A 15458-nucleotide genomic window follows, 5' to 3' on the forward strand; every position below is an offset into this window, starting at 1 on the left:
TGTTCCACAGAGCGGGTGCCGCTACCGAGAAGGCCCTCTGCCTGCTTCCCCGTAACTTCGCTTCTCACAGTGAGGGCACCGCCAGAAGGCCCTCGGCGCTGGATCTCAGTGTCCGGGCTGAACTGTTTTAGACAGTCTACTTTCGTGCCTGAAAGTGCCCTAGAATCCAATTACTTTCATTGCTTGGTCAAATCCTATACAGTGGTACCTCAGGTTATAGACGCTTCAGGTTACAGACTCTGCTAACCCAGAAATACATTGGTACCTTGGGTTAAGAACTGTGCTTCGGGATGAGAACAGAAATCGCGCAGCGGCGCAGCGGCAACAGAAGACCCCATTAGCTAAAGTGCTACCTCAGGTTAAGAACAGTTTCAGGTTAAGAATGGACCTCCGGAACGAATTAAGTTCTTAACCCGAGGTACCAATGTAGAGTTATGTTGGCGAGCACAAAGGAGACAGGAAATTTTCGAACGTTATGAAGTGACTATCTAAAACAGTTGATCTATTGAAGCTTTCCAATATCCCCGGCAGGTAGCCAATCTTGTATTTAACAGCTCACTTGGTAGCTATAGGTGACTAAGAATTCCTTGCAGACAAGCAGACAAGCAAGTTGAGGAAAAGTTGAGGAAAAATTAGGCCATCTTATCCCTTCTCTACTAGCCCACTTCAGTTTCATGCAAGCCACAAGGAAGGAAAGACTCTCTATAACCATGATGGAAATCCTGTAGACTGGTAGAAGACTGGGAGATTGCTTCATACACTTCCATCATTCTGTGTAATACAAAAACTGCTTGTTTTGTTTTTAGTGTTTTACTGCTAAGAGGCAAGAAGCAGGCATTTCTATGCTGGTCACAGGGGAGGGGGCTTCCCCTTGTCCTCAGTGGGCATGGTATTGCAGGAAAGTACAACAAAAATTTTTTTTGCAGGGTTGTAACTTCTGTGGACCTAGAAAGTCTCTCAGGAGTTGTCACTTGTAGTTTTTAACTATCTCCACAGATTAATGCACCAGCTGAATCAGATGAGGCGATTCAGTCCAGATCAGCCTTTTTCAACTTTAGGTCCCCCATATATCAGCCTTAAATATCCTTTAAAGATGACTGGCAAGTGTATTTTTTTTTTTTATAAATATTTATTAAAGTTTTTAAATATAAATGCACAAATAATAAACAATCTTACTTCTCTCACAGACATAATTTCATCACTTCTTTGGACTCCCTCGCGTCTCCCGCTCCCATTTACATCGTTAAAAGTTTTTTCCAAACAAATTATCAACTTGTTTACAATCTCATGTCCACACATTCAAATATGATCTAGCACTTCTTCCAAAAAATTTTATATTTTCTTTAGTCTCACTTATCATCAAATTTCAAATCTAATTTAGTGGTGGCCAGTTTTTTATAATCTAGCATCCTTCTTAACATTCAACCAAATTACAATATTTTTGTAGATACTTCTTGAATTTCTCCCAGTCTTCCTCCATCTTCTCTTCTCCCAGGTCACGGATTCTGCCAGTCATCTCGGCCAGTTGCATATAGTCCATCAGTTGCATCTGCCACTCTTCCAGTGTGGGTAGATCTTGAGTTTTCCAGTTTTTTGCGATGAGTATCCTTGCTGCCGTTGTTGCATACATAAAGAATGTTCGGTCCAAGATGACTGGCAAGTGTAAATTGGGGGGGGGGGGGGATTTAAGGGTGCTTGAAATCAATTTTCAGTTGAAAATTGGCAGGTATTAAGATTACTTTTGAGGAGAACTGGCCAGACTACTTGAGTAACTTATGCAATTAAAAGGTAAAGGTAAAGGTACCCCTGCCCGTACGGGCCAGTCTTGACAGACTCTGGGGTTGGTGCGCCCATCTCACTCAAGAGGCCGGGGGCCAGCGCTGTCCGGAGACACTTCCGGGTCACGTGGCCAGCGTGACAAAGCTGCGTCTGGCGAGCCAGCGCAGCACACGGAAACGCCGTTTACCTTCCCGCCAGTAAGCGGTCCCTATTTATCTACTTGCACCCAGGGGTGCTTTCAAACTGCTAGGTTGGCAGGCGCTGGGACTGAACGACGGGAGCGCACCCCGCCACGGGGATTCGAACCGCCGACCTTTCGATCGGCAAGCCCTAGGCACTGAGGCATTTACCCACAGCGCCACCCGCGTCCCAACTTATGCAATTGGTTTCACACAAATTAGCAGCTTCTGAAACAACACCACTTTCAAAACATACTTTTAAAAGTCACCTAAAAGATGTTTTTAAATCAGTATTTAGCAATTAATTGGCTTCTTAACGTTCACAAAATCTACCCCAGGTTGAACCGGGGATGGGAGCGGGGTGACCAGTTTCAAGGGAATTGTTGCTCACTGAAAAAAAATTTAGTGATTATTCTGAAAGACAACCTCAATTGCTCTACAGCTTCAACTACAGCTGGAGACAACTGAAAATCCACTTTACGGGAGGGGGTGAAGCTCACAAGGTTTTAGGGCTGCCATATTTCAAACAGTGAAAATCTGGACAAAACAGCTGTTGAGCATTTATTTTTTTTAAAGCAGACTAAAGGTAAAATCATTTTTTAGCAGGCTAAAGGTGGCCCTTGCTATCAAATTCATCCCAATTTGTTTTTTTTAGATCATCTGATTTGGGATTACTATCTAAATGGTGTTTCAAAAGTGAGGCAAGAACTAAAGATTTGGAAGACTCTTTTACCTGCTTCCCATGAAAATTCAGCTGTTTGAAAACCAATCTGATAAATCATAGTAATCCACATCTTGCTTGCTTTCTTTATTTCTAAAGCCCTCAGTCAAGCAAACCACAGTTGAGTTTGATATGGAGTTCTCTTCTACGAAAAGTAAAGCGAAGGATAAAGTAGCTTGAACAGGTTTCTCCAATGTGAAGATAAAGACCTTGTGTGGTTTAAGCACCTCCAAACAACGCAGACATCAGGCACCCTCTAGAGTATTGTAAAGAAATTGTCACTCAACCCTACTTCGTTTTCTTGTTGTTTTTAGTGCAATGAGACGCCACGACTGAAAAGCCTTCAAACTGGCTTTACAATTAAAGATACAAAATTGTTTTTTTTTTTTTTTTTTATAATAATTTTTATTGATTTTACAACATAAACAAAAAACAAAACAAACATAATGCGACTTCCCCAAACCTCCCCTTCACTGCATCCAAATTTCAAAATTTTTAGCAATTCTTCATCCCATTTTTATATTTAATTCTCTTTAAAAAGAGTTTCTGCTTTATAAATTTCGATTTATAGCTGTAATTCTTTGTGTCCAATCCCCTGACATCTTAACATTCCGAAATTTTACAACAATTTTTAAGATAGATTTTAAATTTTTTCCAGTCCTCCTCCACTGTCTCTTTCCTCTGGTCACGGATTCTGCCGGTCATCTCTGCCAGTCCCATAAATTCAGTCACCTTGGTCTGCCATTCTTCCAGAGTAGGTAATTCTTTAGTCTTCCAATACTTCGCCAAAAGGATTCTTGCTGCTGTTGTTGCGTACATAAAAAAGGTCCTATCTTTCTTTGGTACCAATTGGCCGACCATGCCCAGGAGAAAAGCCTCCGGTTTCTTTACAAATGTCCACTTAAGGATTTTCTTAATTTCATTATAGATCATTTCCCAGTAGGCCTTAATCTTTGGGCAGGTCCACCAAAGGTGATAAAAGGTTCCTTCACATTCATTACACTTCCAGCAATTGTTATTGGGCAAATGATATATCTTTGCAAGCTTGACTGGGGTCATGTACCACCTATAGATCATTTTCATTAAGTTCTCTTTCAGGGCACTACATGCCGTAAATTTAATACCTGTGGTCCATAACTGCTCCCAGTCAGTAAACATAATATCATGGCCGATATCTTGTGCCCACTTAATCATGGCTGATTTAACCGTTTCATCTTGTGTGTTCCATTTTAGCAGCAGATTATACATTCTAGACAAATTCTTAGTATTGGGTTCTAGCAATTCTGTTTCTAACTTTGACCTCTCCTTCTGAAATCCTAGTTTTCTGTCCTGCTTAAAAGTTTCATTAATCTGGTAGTAATGTAACCAATCTCGGACTTTAGGTTTCAATTTCTCAAAACTCTGTAGTTTCAACTTTTCACCATCATATTCTATAATTTCACAATATTTTGGCCAGTCTGTATCCATGTTCAATCTTTTTACCGCCTTAGCTTCCATTGGTGACAGCCACCTGGGGGTTTTACTTTCAAACAAATCTTTATATCGATTCCATACATTATACAATGCTTTCCTAATAATATGATTTTTAAAATTTCTATGTACCTTTACCTTGTCATACCATAAATATGCATGCCAACCAAAACTATTATCATAACCTTCCAAGTCCAGAATGTCTGTATTCTCAAGAAGTAGCCATGGTTTCAGCCAGCAAAAAGCTGCTGCTTCATAATAAAGTTTTAAGTCCGGCAGGGCAAAGCCCCCTCTATCCTTTGCGTCAGTCAAAATCTTAAATTTAATTCTGGGTTTTTTGCCCTGCCAGACAAATTTAGATATATCTTTCTGCCACTTCTTGAAACAGTCCATCTTATCTAAAATTTGCAATGTCTGGAACAAAAACAACAATCTCGGCAATACATTCATCTTAATTACAGCAATTCGGCCTAACAAGGAAAGTCTCAATCTTGACCATATATCGAAATCTTTCTTCACTTCAGCCCAGCATTTCTCATAGTTATCTTTAAATAGGTTCACATTCTTAGATGTTAAATTCACCCCCAGATATTTTACTAAAGATACAAAATTGTTGCCTTTAGCAAACAGAGCTAAATTTTCCATGTTGAATAAACCTCCACCTTCAAAATGAACTAGTCCAAGCAAATTATTTAGGCACACTACAGACTGAATACAGAATTCACGGCTTGGCTTAAAAGTTGAGGCAGTGGGCATTTTACAAAGGAGGCATTGATATATGGAAGAGCACATACAGTCATACCTCGAGTTGCGTTTGCTTCACGTTGCATTTTTTCAGGTTATGAATGCAGCAAACCCAGAACTGTTTACTTCCGGGTTCGCTGCTTCGTGCATGTGCAGGAGCGATCTCTCACGTCACGCACACAAGCGGCGCTGTATTTACGGACTTTTCAGGGTACGAACGGCACCCCGGAACGGATCGCATCCGTAAGTAGAGGTACCACTGTACTTAGCTCATAAAACGGTTCCCAAATCTCCAGTTGAAATATCTCATTAAACAGAGCTGCTGGAAACGAAGGAGTAGTAGACTCTATTGGGGTCATACCTTTTCCTTTTCCTGGTCAGCGATAATGGCAACAGGTGTCCCAGTGTAGCCAAAGGTTCTTCTAGATTGCTTCTAAACTAGAGACTGAAACCCAAATGAATATTCTTCAGGCTCTGGTTTAGAAGCTAAACTGCAGTCGCAGCTGTTCAGACATATTAAATACCGTATTTTTCGCTCTATAAGACGCACCAGACCACAAGACGCACCTAGTTTTTGGAGGAGGAAAACAAGAAAAAAAAAAAAAAAAAAATATTCTGAATCTCAGAAACCAGAACAGCAAGAGGGATCGCTGCACAGTGAAAGCAGCAATCCCGCTTGCTGTTCTGGCTTCTGGGGTAGCTGCGCAGCCTGCATTCACTCCATAAGACGCACATACATTTCCCCTTACTTTTTAGGAGGGAAAAAGTGAGTCTTATAGAGCAAAAAATATGGTAGTTATTTCTAACCTGGAAAGGAAGTCAATTCACACAGCGAGGAGGAGGATGGAGGGAGCAGTTTGTGTCCCAGTTGGGACACAATACCTATTTAAGGGAAGCTTCTGCACCATTTTCTTTTTCTGACAGTGTATTTAGATTCCAAATCTGCCTCTTCAATCCACCCATCACCTCCACGTTCCTCTCTCAGTGTTGTGATAGTTGGTCTAAATTCCTTGGAAATCCAAAAAAAAAAAAAATGTTGGTTGCTTGACAAAGAGTCTAAGGTCCCGATCCTTGGTGCATGAAGCAAGTGAGTATGCCTGCAGAGATAACTTAAATCTGAACAAAAGGAAGTAAACGGGAAGCTTTCCACCAACTTAAATCAAGAGCAAACATTGCTCCATGGAAGAAAATTCCTTTTTAAATCCCACGTATTAAGAACTCCTTGTGAGCATGAAAAAGATGGTGTCACTGAAAATGAAAACTGTGCAGGAGGGAAAATGTTTTACACCAGAGGTAGAGAATCTGTTGTTGGACTACAACTCCCATCAGCCCTGACCACATGCTATGCTGGCCGGCACTGATGGGAACTGTAGTCCAACAACATCCAAAGGCCACAAACCTTCCTCCCCATTTCATGCAGTTATTTAAATTGTGGCACAATTCATGGGTGACATCAACATCATGTTAGCCTTTTGAGAAACGGAAATCAAGTGTCGGTGGTTCCAGTGTTTTTTCAGGTCAGTCATGTTCTTATAGGCACTCATAACCCTATGAGGGGCTAAATTTGCGGTAATGAAATCCACCATACTGTATTAGAAGCTGCTTCTCCAAAGTTTTCATGTTTGAAGCTAATGTTATGTATGAAATAGAGCATGTGACTCTGAATCCCAGGGTTGTGGGTTTGAGCCCCAAGTTGGGGTTGGACTAGATGACCCTAGTGGTCCCTTCCAGTTCTACAATTCTATGATTCCACAAAATGAGCCCAAAGCCAAAGTGGCACTGCACTGTTTGCCTTCGGGTCTTTGCACACATGCAACTCATATCAAACATAGTTATACACCTCAGGTTACATACGCTTCAGGTTACAGACTCCGCTAACCCAGAAATTGTGCTTCAGGTTAAGAACTTTGCTTCAGGATGAGAACAGAAATCGTGCTCCGGCGGCGCAGCAGCAGCAGGAGGCCCCATTAGCTAAAATGGTGCTTCAGGTTAAGAATAGTTTCAGGTTAAGTACGGACCTCTGGAATGAATTAAGTACTTAACCCGAGGTACCACTGTACAGCCAAAGGGTTGAGTGGAGTGGCGGCCCAGCAAACTTACGTTGCCGTTTCTTTATTTGGTTGTGTAGGGGGACAAGTTTAGGGACCCAGCAGTTGTAGAAAAAGTCCTGATACAGGCAACCTGTTCAATATGGAGAGGTGTATTTAAAGTGCAACATGAGCCCAGCTCTCGTTTCATGGCCCATCTGCATATGCTTACTATAGAATTCCACCGCACGTGTTGATCACAGCAGTTGCAAACACTGCATCTGAAAGATATTAAGTTGTAATAATCCTCCAGTGTTTCCTATTTGGTTCAGCCCTTGAGTATCATATGAATAAAAATCAAAGCCAGCCCGGAGCAAGCTATCATAGCTCACATCACTTTAGGAAAAGATTTTTCTTCCAAGGATTGTACCTGCTCTTCTGTTGCTCCAGAACAGGCATAGGCAAACTCGGGCTGAGACTACAATTCCTATCATCCTTGACCACTGGTCCTGTTAGCTAGGGATGATGGGAGTTGTAGTCCCAAAACACCTGGAGGGCCGAGTTTGCCTATGCCTGCTCCAGAACCACAGACTCAAAGGAAAGCAGATTGTTTTCGTCTGGTGCCTTCCATACTTGGTCATACTTAAATTCCAATTAACAAAAAAACCTTCCGGATTAACGTGTTGTGCTAAGGTCACCAACATTTTCAGGCCTGGGGGTGCATTTTGACTTTGATGCAAGTGCTGCGGACTCCGTCTTTTGGTTCCTTGCCTCCCACCTTACCAGATCACACACCCCCACCCAATCCCCCGGGACACAGAAAGAGAAAGTACATGTTGACACACATACAGTGGTACCTCGCAAGACGAATGCCTCGAAAGACGAAAAACTCGCAAAACGAAAGAGTTTTTCGTTTTTTAGTTGCTTCGCAAGACGGATTTCCCTATGGGCTTGCTTCGCAAGATGAAAACATCTTGCAAGTTTGTTTCCTTTGTCTTGCAAGTTTGTTTCCTTTTTCATAAAACCGTGCATTCACTTCGAGGAGCAACTCATAGCACGCGGTGTGGTAGCCTTTTTTGAGGTTTTTGAAGACTTCGGTGATTTTTGAAGCTTTTCCAAAGTCCGTGCTTCGCAAGACGAAAAAATCGCACGACGAAAAAACTCGCGGAAAGAATTAATTTCGTCTTGCAAGGCACCACTGTACTTTGGTTTTCCAAACAACCCCATCAGAACCAATTGAATGAATATGAGCTTGGAAAAGCACAGAGAGTTGAAAGAGGAAATGGGGGGAAAGAATCACTCTTCCAACTTCTTTCTGCAGCTTTACATACTTCCGGGGGGGTACAGACAGTAACCACCCTCACCATTTCGTGACTAAGGGGACAGTGAGTGGGTGGGGGCAGGTGGAGCAAAGTTAGACCTGGTATGGGGTGGGGGTGGGAAAACAGCTCAGTAAGCCCACAATACATTTCAGTCTTTTCATTGCATTTCTGAAAAAAAATTAAAATCTTCTAAGTCACGGGGGGGGGGGGCTGATAAGGCTTAATGCAGATTCGCAGCAATGGCTAAAGCAATTTAAATAACACAAGATGTGTTAGCGTTAATTGCATTATTACTATGCAGAATAAATCTTTACACCTAAACCACAGTGAAAGCTGCAGTTGCGTAAAGGGCTAGTTTCAATGCTAAGTTTTCATTCATTATAATGTCCATTTCAGACATCTGTTAAAAGAATGTTCGCTTCAGAGGAAAAAAGAAAAGTCTAAGGAGAATTTAGGATCGGAGAGGGCTTCCCTCCTTTACCACCCCCTTTTTCCCATGAACTAAATGTAATGGAATTTTAACAGATGTTCTCCTTGGTCATAGTTAATAAAATGAATTCTCCAGAAATGGAAAAGCCTGGCTCAGCTTACTAGGATAAACTTTCAGCAGAGGAGCTATAGATGTCATCACCAAACTGCAAGATCATGAATGCACAATTCCCTGTACAACTGGCTTTATCAGTATGATCACACTTTGCACAAGATCTACCCCACACATCGCTTTGCTTTCGCAGTCCTGGAAATTCACGCAAAGCTGCGTCAAAATCCTTCACTTCTGTTGTATGCGATTGGGTTCCCAATGCCTACAGCACCATCATAAAGCACCCATTCTTCCCGAGCTCCATTAACTGAACTTCATTTCTGCGCTGCTGCATTTGCATAGGATTGGTTAAGAAGCGGCCAAAAGATCACATTTTAGGATGCTTAGGTATAATTTCCTCGCCTTGTCATCTTCCAGGTTTTAACCATGCTGCTACAGAAGCCTGGAGAAAATGTTATCAGCAGGCTCAGAGACATAAAAATAGATAAATAAATTGAATTACATGCAATGGGAGCTGCATATGTGCTGCCAAAGAAAGAATCACCACGTTCCCTCTCCCGGTTTTGGCAACACCTACAAAATTGCACCACGTAGGTCAAGGTCAACCTTGTGGCAAGGTCTCCACCTCCACGACACTTCACTGGCTGCCATTGGCTGGGCTGCAGTGACATCATGCTGGATTTTGTTTCTCCTCAGATAAACAGGGACAGGAAAAAGAGGAGAAACGTGTGGTTCCTGCCACATCTAGTTATGAAACCAGTGCGCAAAAAGAACAGTGAAGTATCTAACAGTTCGCAGCATGTCTCCCATTCAGTGCAGAAATCCCGGGGCAACAAGTGTGTGTGTGTGTGTGTGTGTGTGTGTACACAAGTGTGTGCACACAACTGTTTTTGTTCATTACATGCCCAGTAAAAGAGTGCCATTTTGACACACAAAGCTGGAGTTAAATTTAAGAGAAGCTGGTCATTCACGATTTGTTTCAATCTGAAGTGAAGGTGAATCTCATTCAACCATAATTTGTTATTCATTCTATTAAGGTAGATGTTCAAGCTGCGGTGTGCGGGGAGCAATATTTTGACTGAAAGTGGCTCTGAAGGACCTTTTGTGAATTCACACAATGGAAAGGGCCCCAACAAAGTGTTGCCATTTTGAGTACCCAAGAGTTTTTCTCGGCAGGGTCAGATACGTAACTGTGATAAGAGACCCAACCAGAAATTAATTATCAACCTGACACATATCAAAAAATATATAATTTTTTTGAGAGAGAGAATAGCATCCAGTAGCAGCCATGCATTTTATCTATCAGTTAGTATGCCAAAAAATAATAATAATAAATCAGTATTCTTTGGCAGTTGCATTTTATTCATTTATTCAGAACCCCTCAGAGAAATCAAAAAGCCTTGTTGCCCTTTTTCTTTTCTTTTCCTTGCCTGAAACCAGATGAAATTGCAACAAGTAACATGTGCTTAGTGAGGCAGAAAATAAGTACAGGATGAAGATATAGCGGGGGTTACGTTTGAGAAAAGCAGGTGTCACCTCTTCAGACAAATAACTCTTCCCCTCCCCCCCCCCGACACACAGAGGTACGAGAACAAAGAAACCCTCATCACCATTCCCCACTACCTAGAGCTAGACTAAGTGTGGGATTTACTATTGTTATATGATAGTATTTACACAGGACATGGAGCTCCTGTTGTTTTGTTTGAAACCTGAGGTGGTCTGTACGTGCACAGAAGAAAGCATTTAAAGTAGGGGTAGTCCCTGTGAGGCCCTTCCAAATGTTGTTGGACTACAACTCCCATTATCCCCAGTCAATGTGACCCATTGGGCTCGGGGAGGGGGGAGGGGGAGGTTGTAGTCCAGCAATTTCTGGTGGGCACCACGCTGCCTACCCTGGCTTTAAAGGAATAAATAAACTTTGGAAGGAAAGCTAGCAAACTGGCGCTTCAGACAACAGTATAAACTATGTGCTGGTTGAAGAATCTGGAGCTTGCTCAAGTTGTTGATATTCTATTTTATTTTTCATTAATGCAGTATTATGGCCCCATTCTGCAAAAAAAATGCAGGGAGAAAAAAGAAGGGATAGGGAAGAAACAACTTTTGAGATTAGGGGAAGCGTAGCTCAATTATTAAAGCGTGAAACTCTTAATCCCAGAATCATGGGTTTGAGTCCCACGTTGGACAAAAAGAAGAGGAGGAGTTTGGATTTGATATCTCGCTTTATCACTACCCGAAGGAGTCTCAAAGCGGCTAACAATCTCCTTTCCCTTCTTCCCCCACAACAAACACTCTGTGAGGTGAGTGGGGCTGAGAGACTTCAGAGAAGTGTGACTGGCCCAAGGTCACCCAGCAGCTGCATGTGGAGGAGGGGAGACACGAACCCGGTTCACCAGATTACGAGTCCACCGCTCTTAACCACTACACCACACTGGCGCTGCAAGGGGTTGGACTAGATCAGCCTCATAGTCCCTTCCAACTTTATAATTCTATTATACTGGTACTATGCTCCTTCTCTTCTTCCAGATTGCCAACCTGTTGCCTGAATCTTCATGCGGTGCGTAGTTAAATTATGGCGCTCACTCCCACAGAAGCCACCCAGGTGGCTTTCAAAGAGGATTAGACAAATTCAAGGGGCAGAGGGCTACTGATTGCTACTAGCCACAATGGCTAGACCCTGGAGGGGAAAAAATAATTCTGAATATCAATAGCTGGTAGCTACAGGAGGATGTTCTTGTGTTTGGGTCCTGCTTGTGGATCTCGCGGACTGGATGAGCCATTGGACTGATCCAGCAGGTTGTTGTTATGTAAGGTTTTAAAATTTATCCCAGATGCCAAGACAACTTCTTTGAAGCACGCTGTTCTCGCATGCTCCCACGGGCCTGTGTGTTTTGTTTTTTATTCACCTACGACGTTACGAAGCATCACCAGCGAGTGCCTGACACAACATCAACAGCGCCTGAGGGAGAGTTCGCCCTGGAAAAATGCGGCCGCTCCCAAAGTAACAAGGAGCCCAGATAAAAGGAAAATGCAGTAGATCGTCCTGGAGATTACCATAGTCCCTAACAAAGATGGGAGCCGATGTTCGTATTGTTGTTTTTAATCATACTAAAGGGGCTCATGGCACAATGGCGAGAGGCGCCATTTGAGGCACAGGAGCCCCTCCGCTGTCCTTTAGTAGCAGCCGCTCTATCGAGCTGCAGAACGGGAGAGTAAAGAAACATGGCCACTGCCTCACCTCTGCTGAGAGACCAGCAGCCTTTGGATCTGCCCCAACTTTCACCCTCAGGCAATCTGAGCTGAACCCAGCTGGTCATTATAAGAACGACGGGTGGTCCTCAGTGCCAGTCCTATGCAGAGCAGACCCATTGAATGGAATAGAAATACATGCCCTTGGGTGGCCTGTAGTTCAGACAGTAAGATGATTCGTGGAGGAGTAGGCTATCCACGGTAGATGGTTACACTCTCCCTTGGCTGTTGGAAGCGACATTCCTCTGAATACTAATTTCTGGGAATCACGAGTAGGGAGAGTGCCGCTGCACTCAAATGGCCTGCTTGCAAGCTTCCCACAGGCATCTAGCTGGCCACTGTGAGAGTAGGATGCTGGACCAGATGGGCCATGGGCCTGATCCAGCATAGGCTCTCCATTTCAATCTGAACTGATTCTTTCTCCCTATGAGATGGAAGTTTAAAGGAGGCATTGTCCGAGAGGGCCAGGTAAAGGGAAGCATGAGTGAGAACTGCTTACAAAATTTCATCGTTTCCATTTCAGATGTATTACTACCATAACACATCTGGAGAAAAAGAAATAACTGAAGGAAATCCAAAAGACATAGATCATTTTAAAAGGGGAGGGGGGAAACGTGTTACCTCTCTTAATACTGTGCTTTTATAACCTCGGTAGAGTCCCAGAATACCCTGCGAATAAACAAGAGAAAACTTCAGCGATCGGGAATTATGTTAGCAAAGACTGCAATTTACGGATGATTACATGGCAGGTATTACAGCTTTACTAAGCGTAATGCTCAGGCTTCCAGCAAATTGACAATATTGATTATAAACACACTATAGGTTGTCTCCCTAGCTTTACCAACATGGGAGGGCTTTACCACCACTTTCAAAACTTGCTTAACGGCTACTAAAAAATAATCAGTCGCAGTGGCGCATCAAAAAGATAATATATTGCATTCTTAAGTTAGAAGAATGGGAAGGCATAGAAATATGTCAACACATTCTTGCCATGCATAGCTGGTATCTAGAGCCATCAGGTATTCCAAATGCGCAGGAACAGAGGAAGGGAGTCTTTGAGGCTGGTGGACAGCCAAACAATTAATGAATAACCCTTAATATTTAACAGCTTTGGGTCATACCCACTCTGAAGAGCAATCAATTTTATTTGTTGTTCCAACCATCATGGTCATTTCAACCACCACCAAAAAGAAATACATGTCCTATACACGCTATACAGAATGCTATACCACGCTATACCATTAAAAAACCAATTTATGCATAGATATATTAAAACAGAGGCCAACACAAATAAGTTACTATATTACATTGCCGATCAAACTTTGCAGCCCGCCATATTATCTTTGATGAACTTCTTCTCAGTTTCTGGTCTGCAACAGCAAATCCTGCAACATTAAGGTTGCAAACTTATCTGTGCCAGGCAACAAGTATGTGATCTCCACTTGGTCGTCCACATCAGGCATCTTACACAATAATTCCAGACCCACTCTGAAGAAAAAAAGGCTCTCAGAAGAGTGCCAGAATACTTTGTGTGCATTGCACAGATCTGGTCCACTGGTGTTCTTACAACACCAGCTTCCTGTCAGTATGACTTCTTACTTCCATGTCGTGGTCAATCCAGCCTCCTGCAGAACTGGCCAAGGGAGATCCTAGGAACACATCCACACCAAGGTGGATATGTCAAGACAGAAGATGAGGAGAGCCAAGTCAAGCTGCTTCATTGCTCTGGACACATCACAGGCCTATCCATACTTCTTCACATGACCTGCTTTGGCTTATTTGCTGGTCTTTTGAGGCTTCTTGCTGATCTGTCTGGTCATCCTCCAGTTTCATCCAAAATTCAGTGGATGTACACAAGCTAAATCCTTGCCCATGACAATTCTAAAAACACACACCCAAAAAACTCCTCTTAGAAGACACTCTGGGCCAGGCATCAGCAAACTCGCCCCCCCCCCCAGATGTTTTGGGACTACAACTCCCATCATCCCTGACCACTGGTCCTGTTAGCTAGGGATGATGGGAGTTGTAGTCCCAAAACATCTAGAGGGCCGAGTTTGCCTATGCCTGCTCTGGGCCATTCAATGAAGCTGAATGTTGGAATATTCAGAACTTACAAAACAAGGCACTTCTTCAAAAAGTGCGTAGCTAAACTGCAACAATGCAAACCTCCCAATCTGCACACCCCAACCCAGAACAACTACTTTCTCAACTTGCCATTTTACACTTTTGAACGGGGGCTACTTTTAACAAAATGGCAATATGATCCCTGGGGTTTCTGCAGACTCCTTGGTAAGAGACCAACAGGGAGTTTGAATATCTGGTCCAGAAGGACTTTGGGAATCATTAACGTTCTGGAGCATACAGTAACATCTTTCCGTTCTCAAGGAATTAGCAGCTCTCCTTAACTAAAAACTGCTTTTTGGTTTATTTATCCACTGCCACTCATGTATATTTGTCCTTTACAGAGTAGAAAGAGGCCAGGTCCCTGCCCTGAGGAGCTTACAAAACTCAATTTTGACACATGGGAAACCACAGTATAAGGAGATAGAAGTGGAGGCAGGGGTAAGCACAGGAATAATATATTATTGCTTCAGTTCATACCTCTTCGCATACAGTATTGGTAAGGATCCGTAAGGTACTGGAAGAAGGAGAAACTTGTGCTCTCTGTTTCACAACTTCAGAGGGAACCCGTATTAGACAAGCAACCTGCAAAAGCAACATAAACTTGAGTAAGAAGTTGAGAGAGATCAACCTGCTTCTAGATGCTGTTTTGTTAACCAGAGACCCTTTCTTGTTAAAAAAGGAAAAACAAGGTATGATTTATGTCTTTCCAAACAGCCTCAAGAAGCATTTTGTGTCTTTCTGCCAAGCATTCTATCCATCCATAAAGCCAATATGCTGGATTTGGAGAAAAGAATTAATTGGTTTTGTTTAAAGAGAATGGCAGGCAGGCAGCAAGTATGCACCCTTCTAATATTAGCAAGTACTTGGGAAGCTCTGACAGCTCAACATGGACACACTTCCATTTTCTGAGAACACAGGCAGGCAATGCCATCTAGTGACCGACAGAGAGCAACTTTAATCAAACTTATAGCCTCAAAATGTGTGAGGGTATGACAACACCCTCATCTCAAATATATTCTGTAATGCGGAGTATATTTCACACAGAATTAATCCGTACTGAATTATTCCTCCAGCTGTAAATAAGCCCTTTTACCAACCAAGACAATATTACCAAGGGGCTAAATTTGCCTGCATGTTGCTAAATTTCTTCCTAATATTGTCCCTAAATTTGTTCCTAATATTGCACAATTGCCTGGAAGGCTCCTTCTGCAGGAAAATATATTTACAATGACTCCTATCGTGGGTTAGTTTCGCAGGAGGAGTTTCAAAGCTGAAAGTTTTGAGCTGGATCCTCACAAGCAAAAC

The 15458-nt window shown here is 42.6% G+C and overlaps 1 protein-coding gene across 5 annotated transcripts in view; it reads right to left on the reverse strand.

Annotated features, from left to right (window-relative positions):
• SLC25A26 (solute carrier family 25 member 26) overlaps nucleotides 1–15458 on the reverse strand; it is a 129972-nt gene that overhangs the window by 85289 nt on the left and 29225 nt on the right. For 4 of the 5 annotated variants that reach the window (XR_014154133.1, XM_081853900.1, XM_081853899.1 and 1 more), the window contains exons 4-5: nucleotides 14631–14735; nucleotides 12651–12698 (exon numbers count right to left, since the gene is read on the reverse strand). Coding sequence is in view for 4 of the 5 variants with exons in the window: in XM_081853900.1 (XP_081710026.1) it covers nucleotides 12651–12698; nucleotides 14631–14735 (153 nt within the window). In the remaining variant the exon portion in view is untranslated. The remainder of the gene's footprint in view (nucleotides 1–12650; nucleotides 12699–14630; nucleotides 14736–15458) is intronic. The other variant, XM_081853901.1, reaches the window with a different exon arrangement.

This window comes from Podarcis erhardii, assembly GCF_964252035.2.
Source record: "Podarcis erhardii genome assembly, chromosome: 2".
NCBI lineage: Eukaryota > Metazoa > Chordata > Lepidosauria > Squamata > Lacertidae > Podarcis > Podarcis erhardii.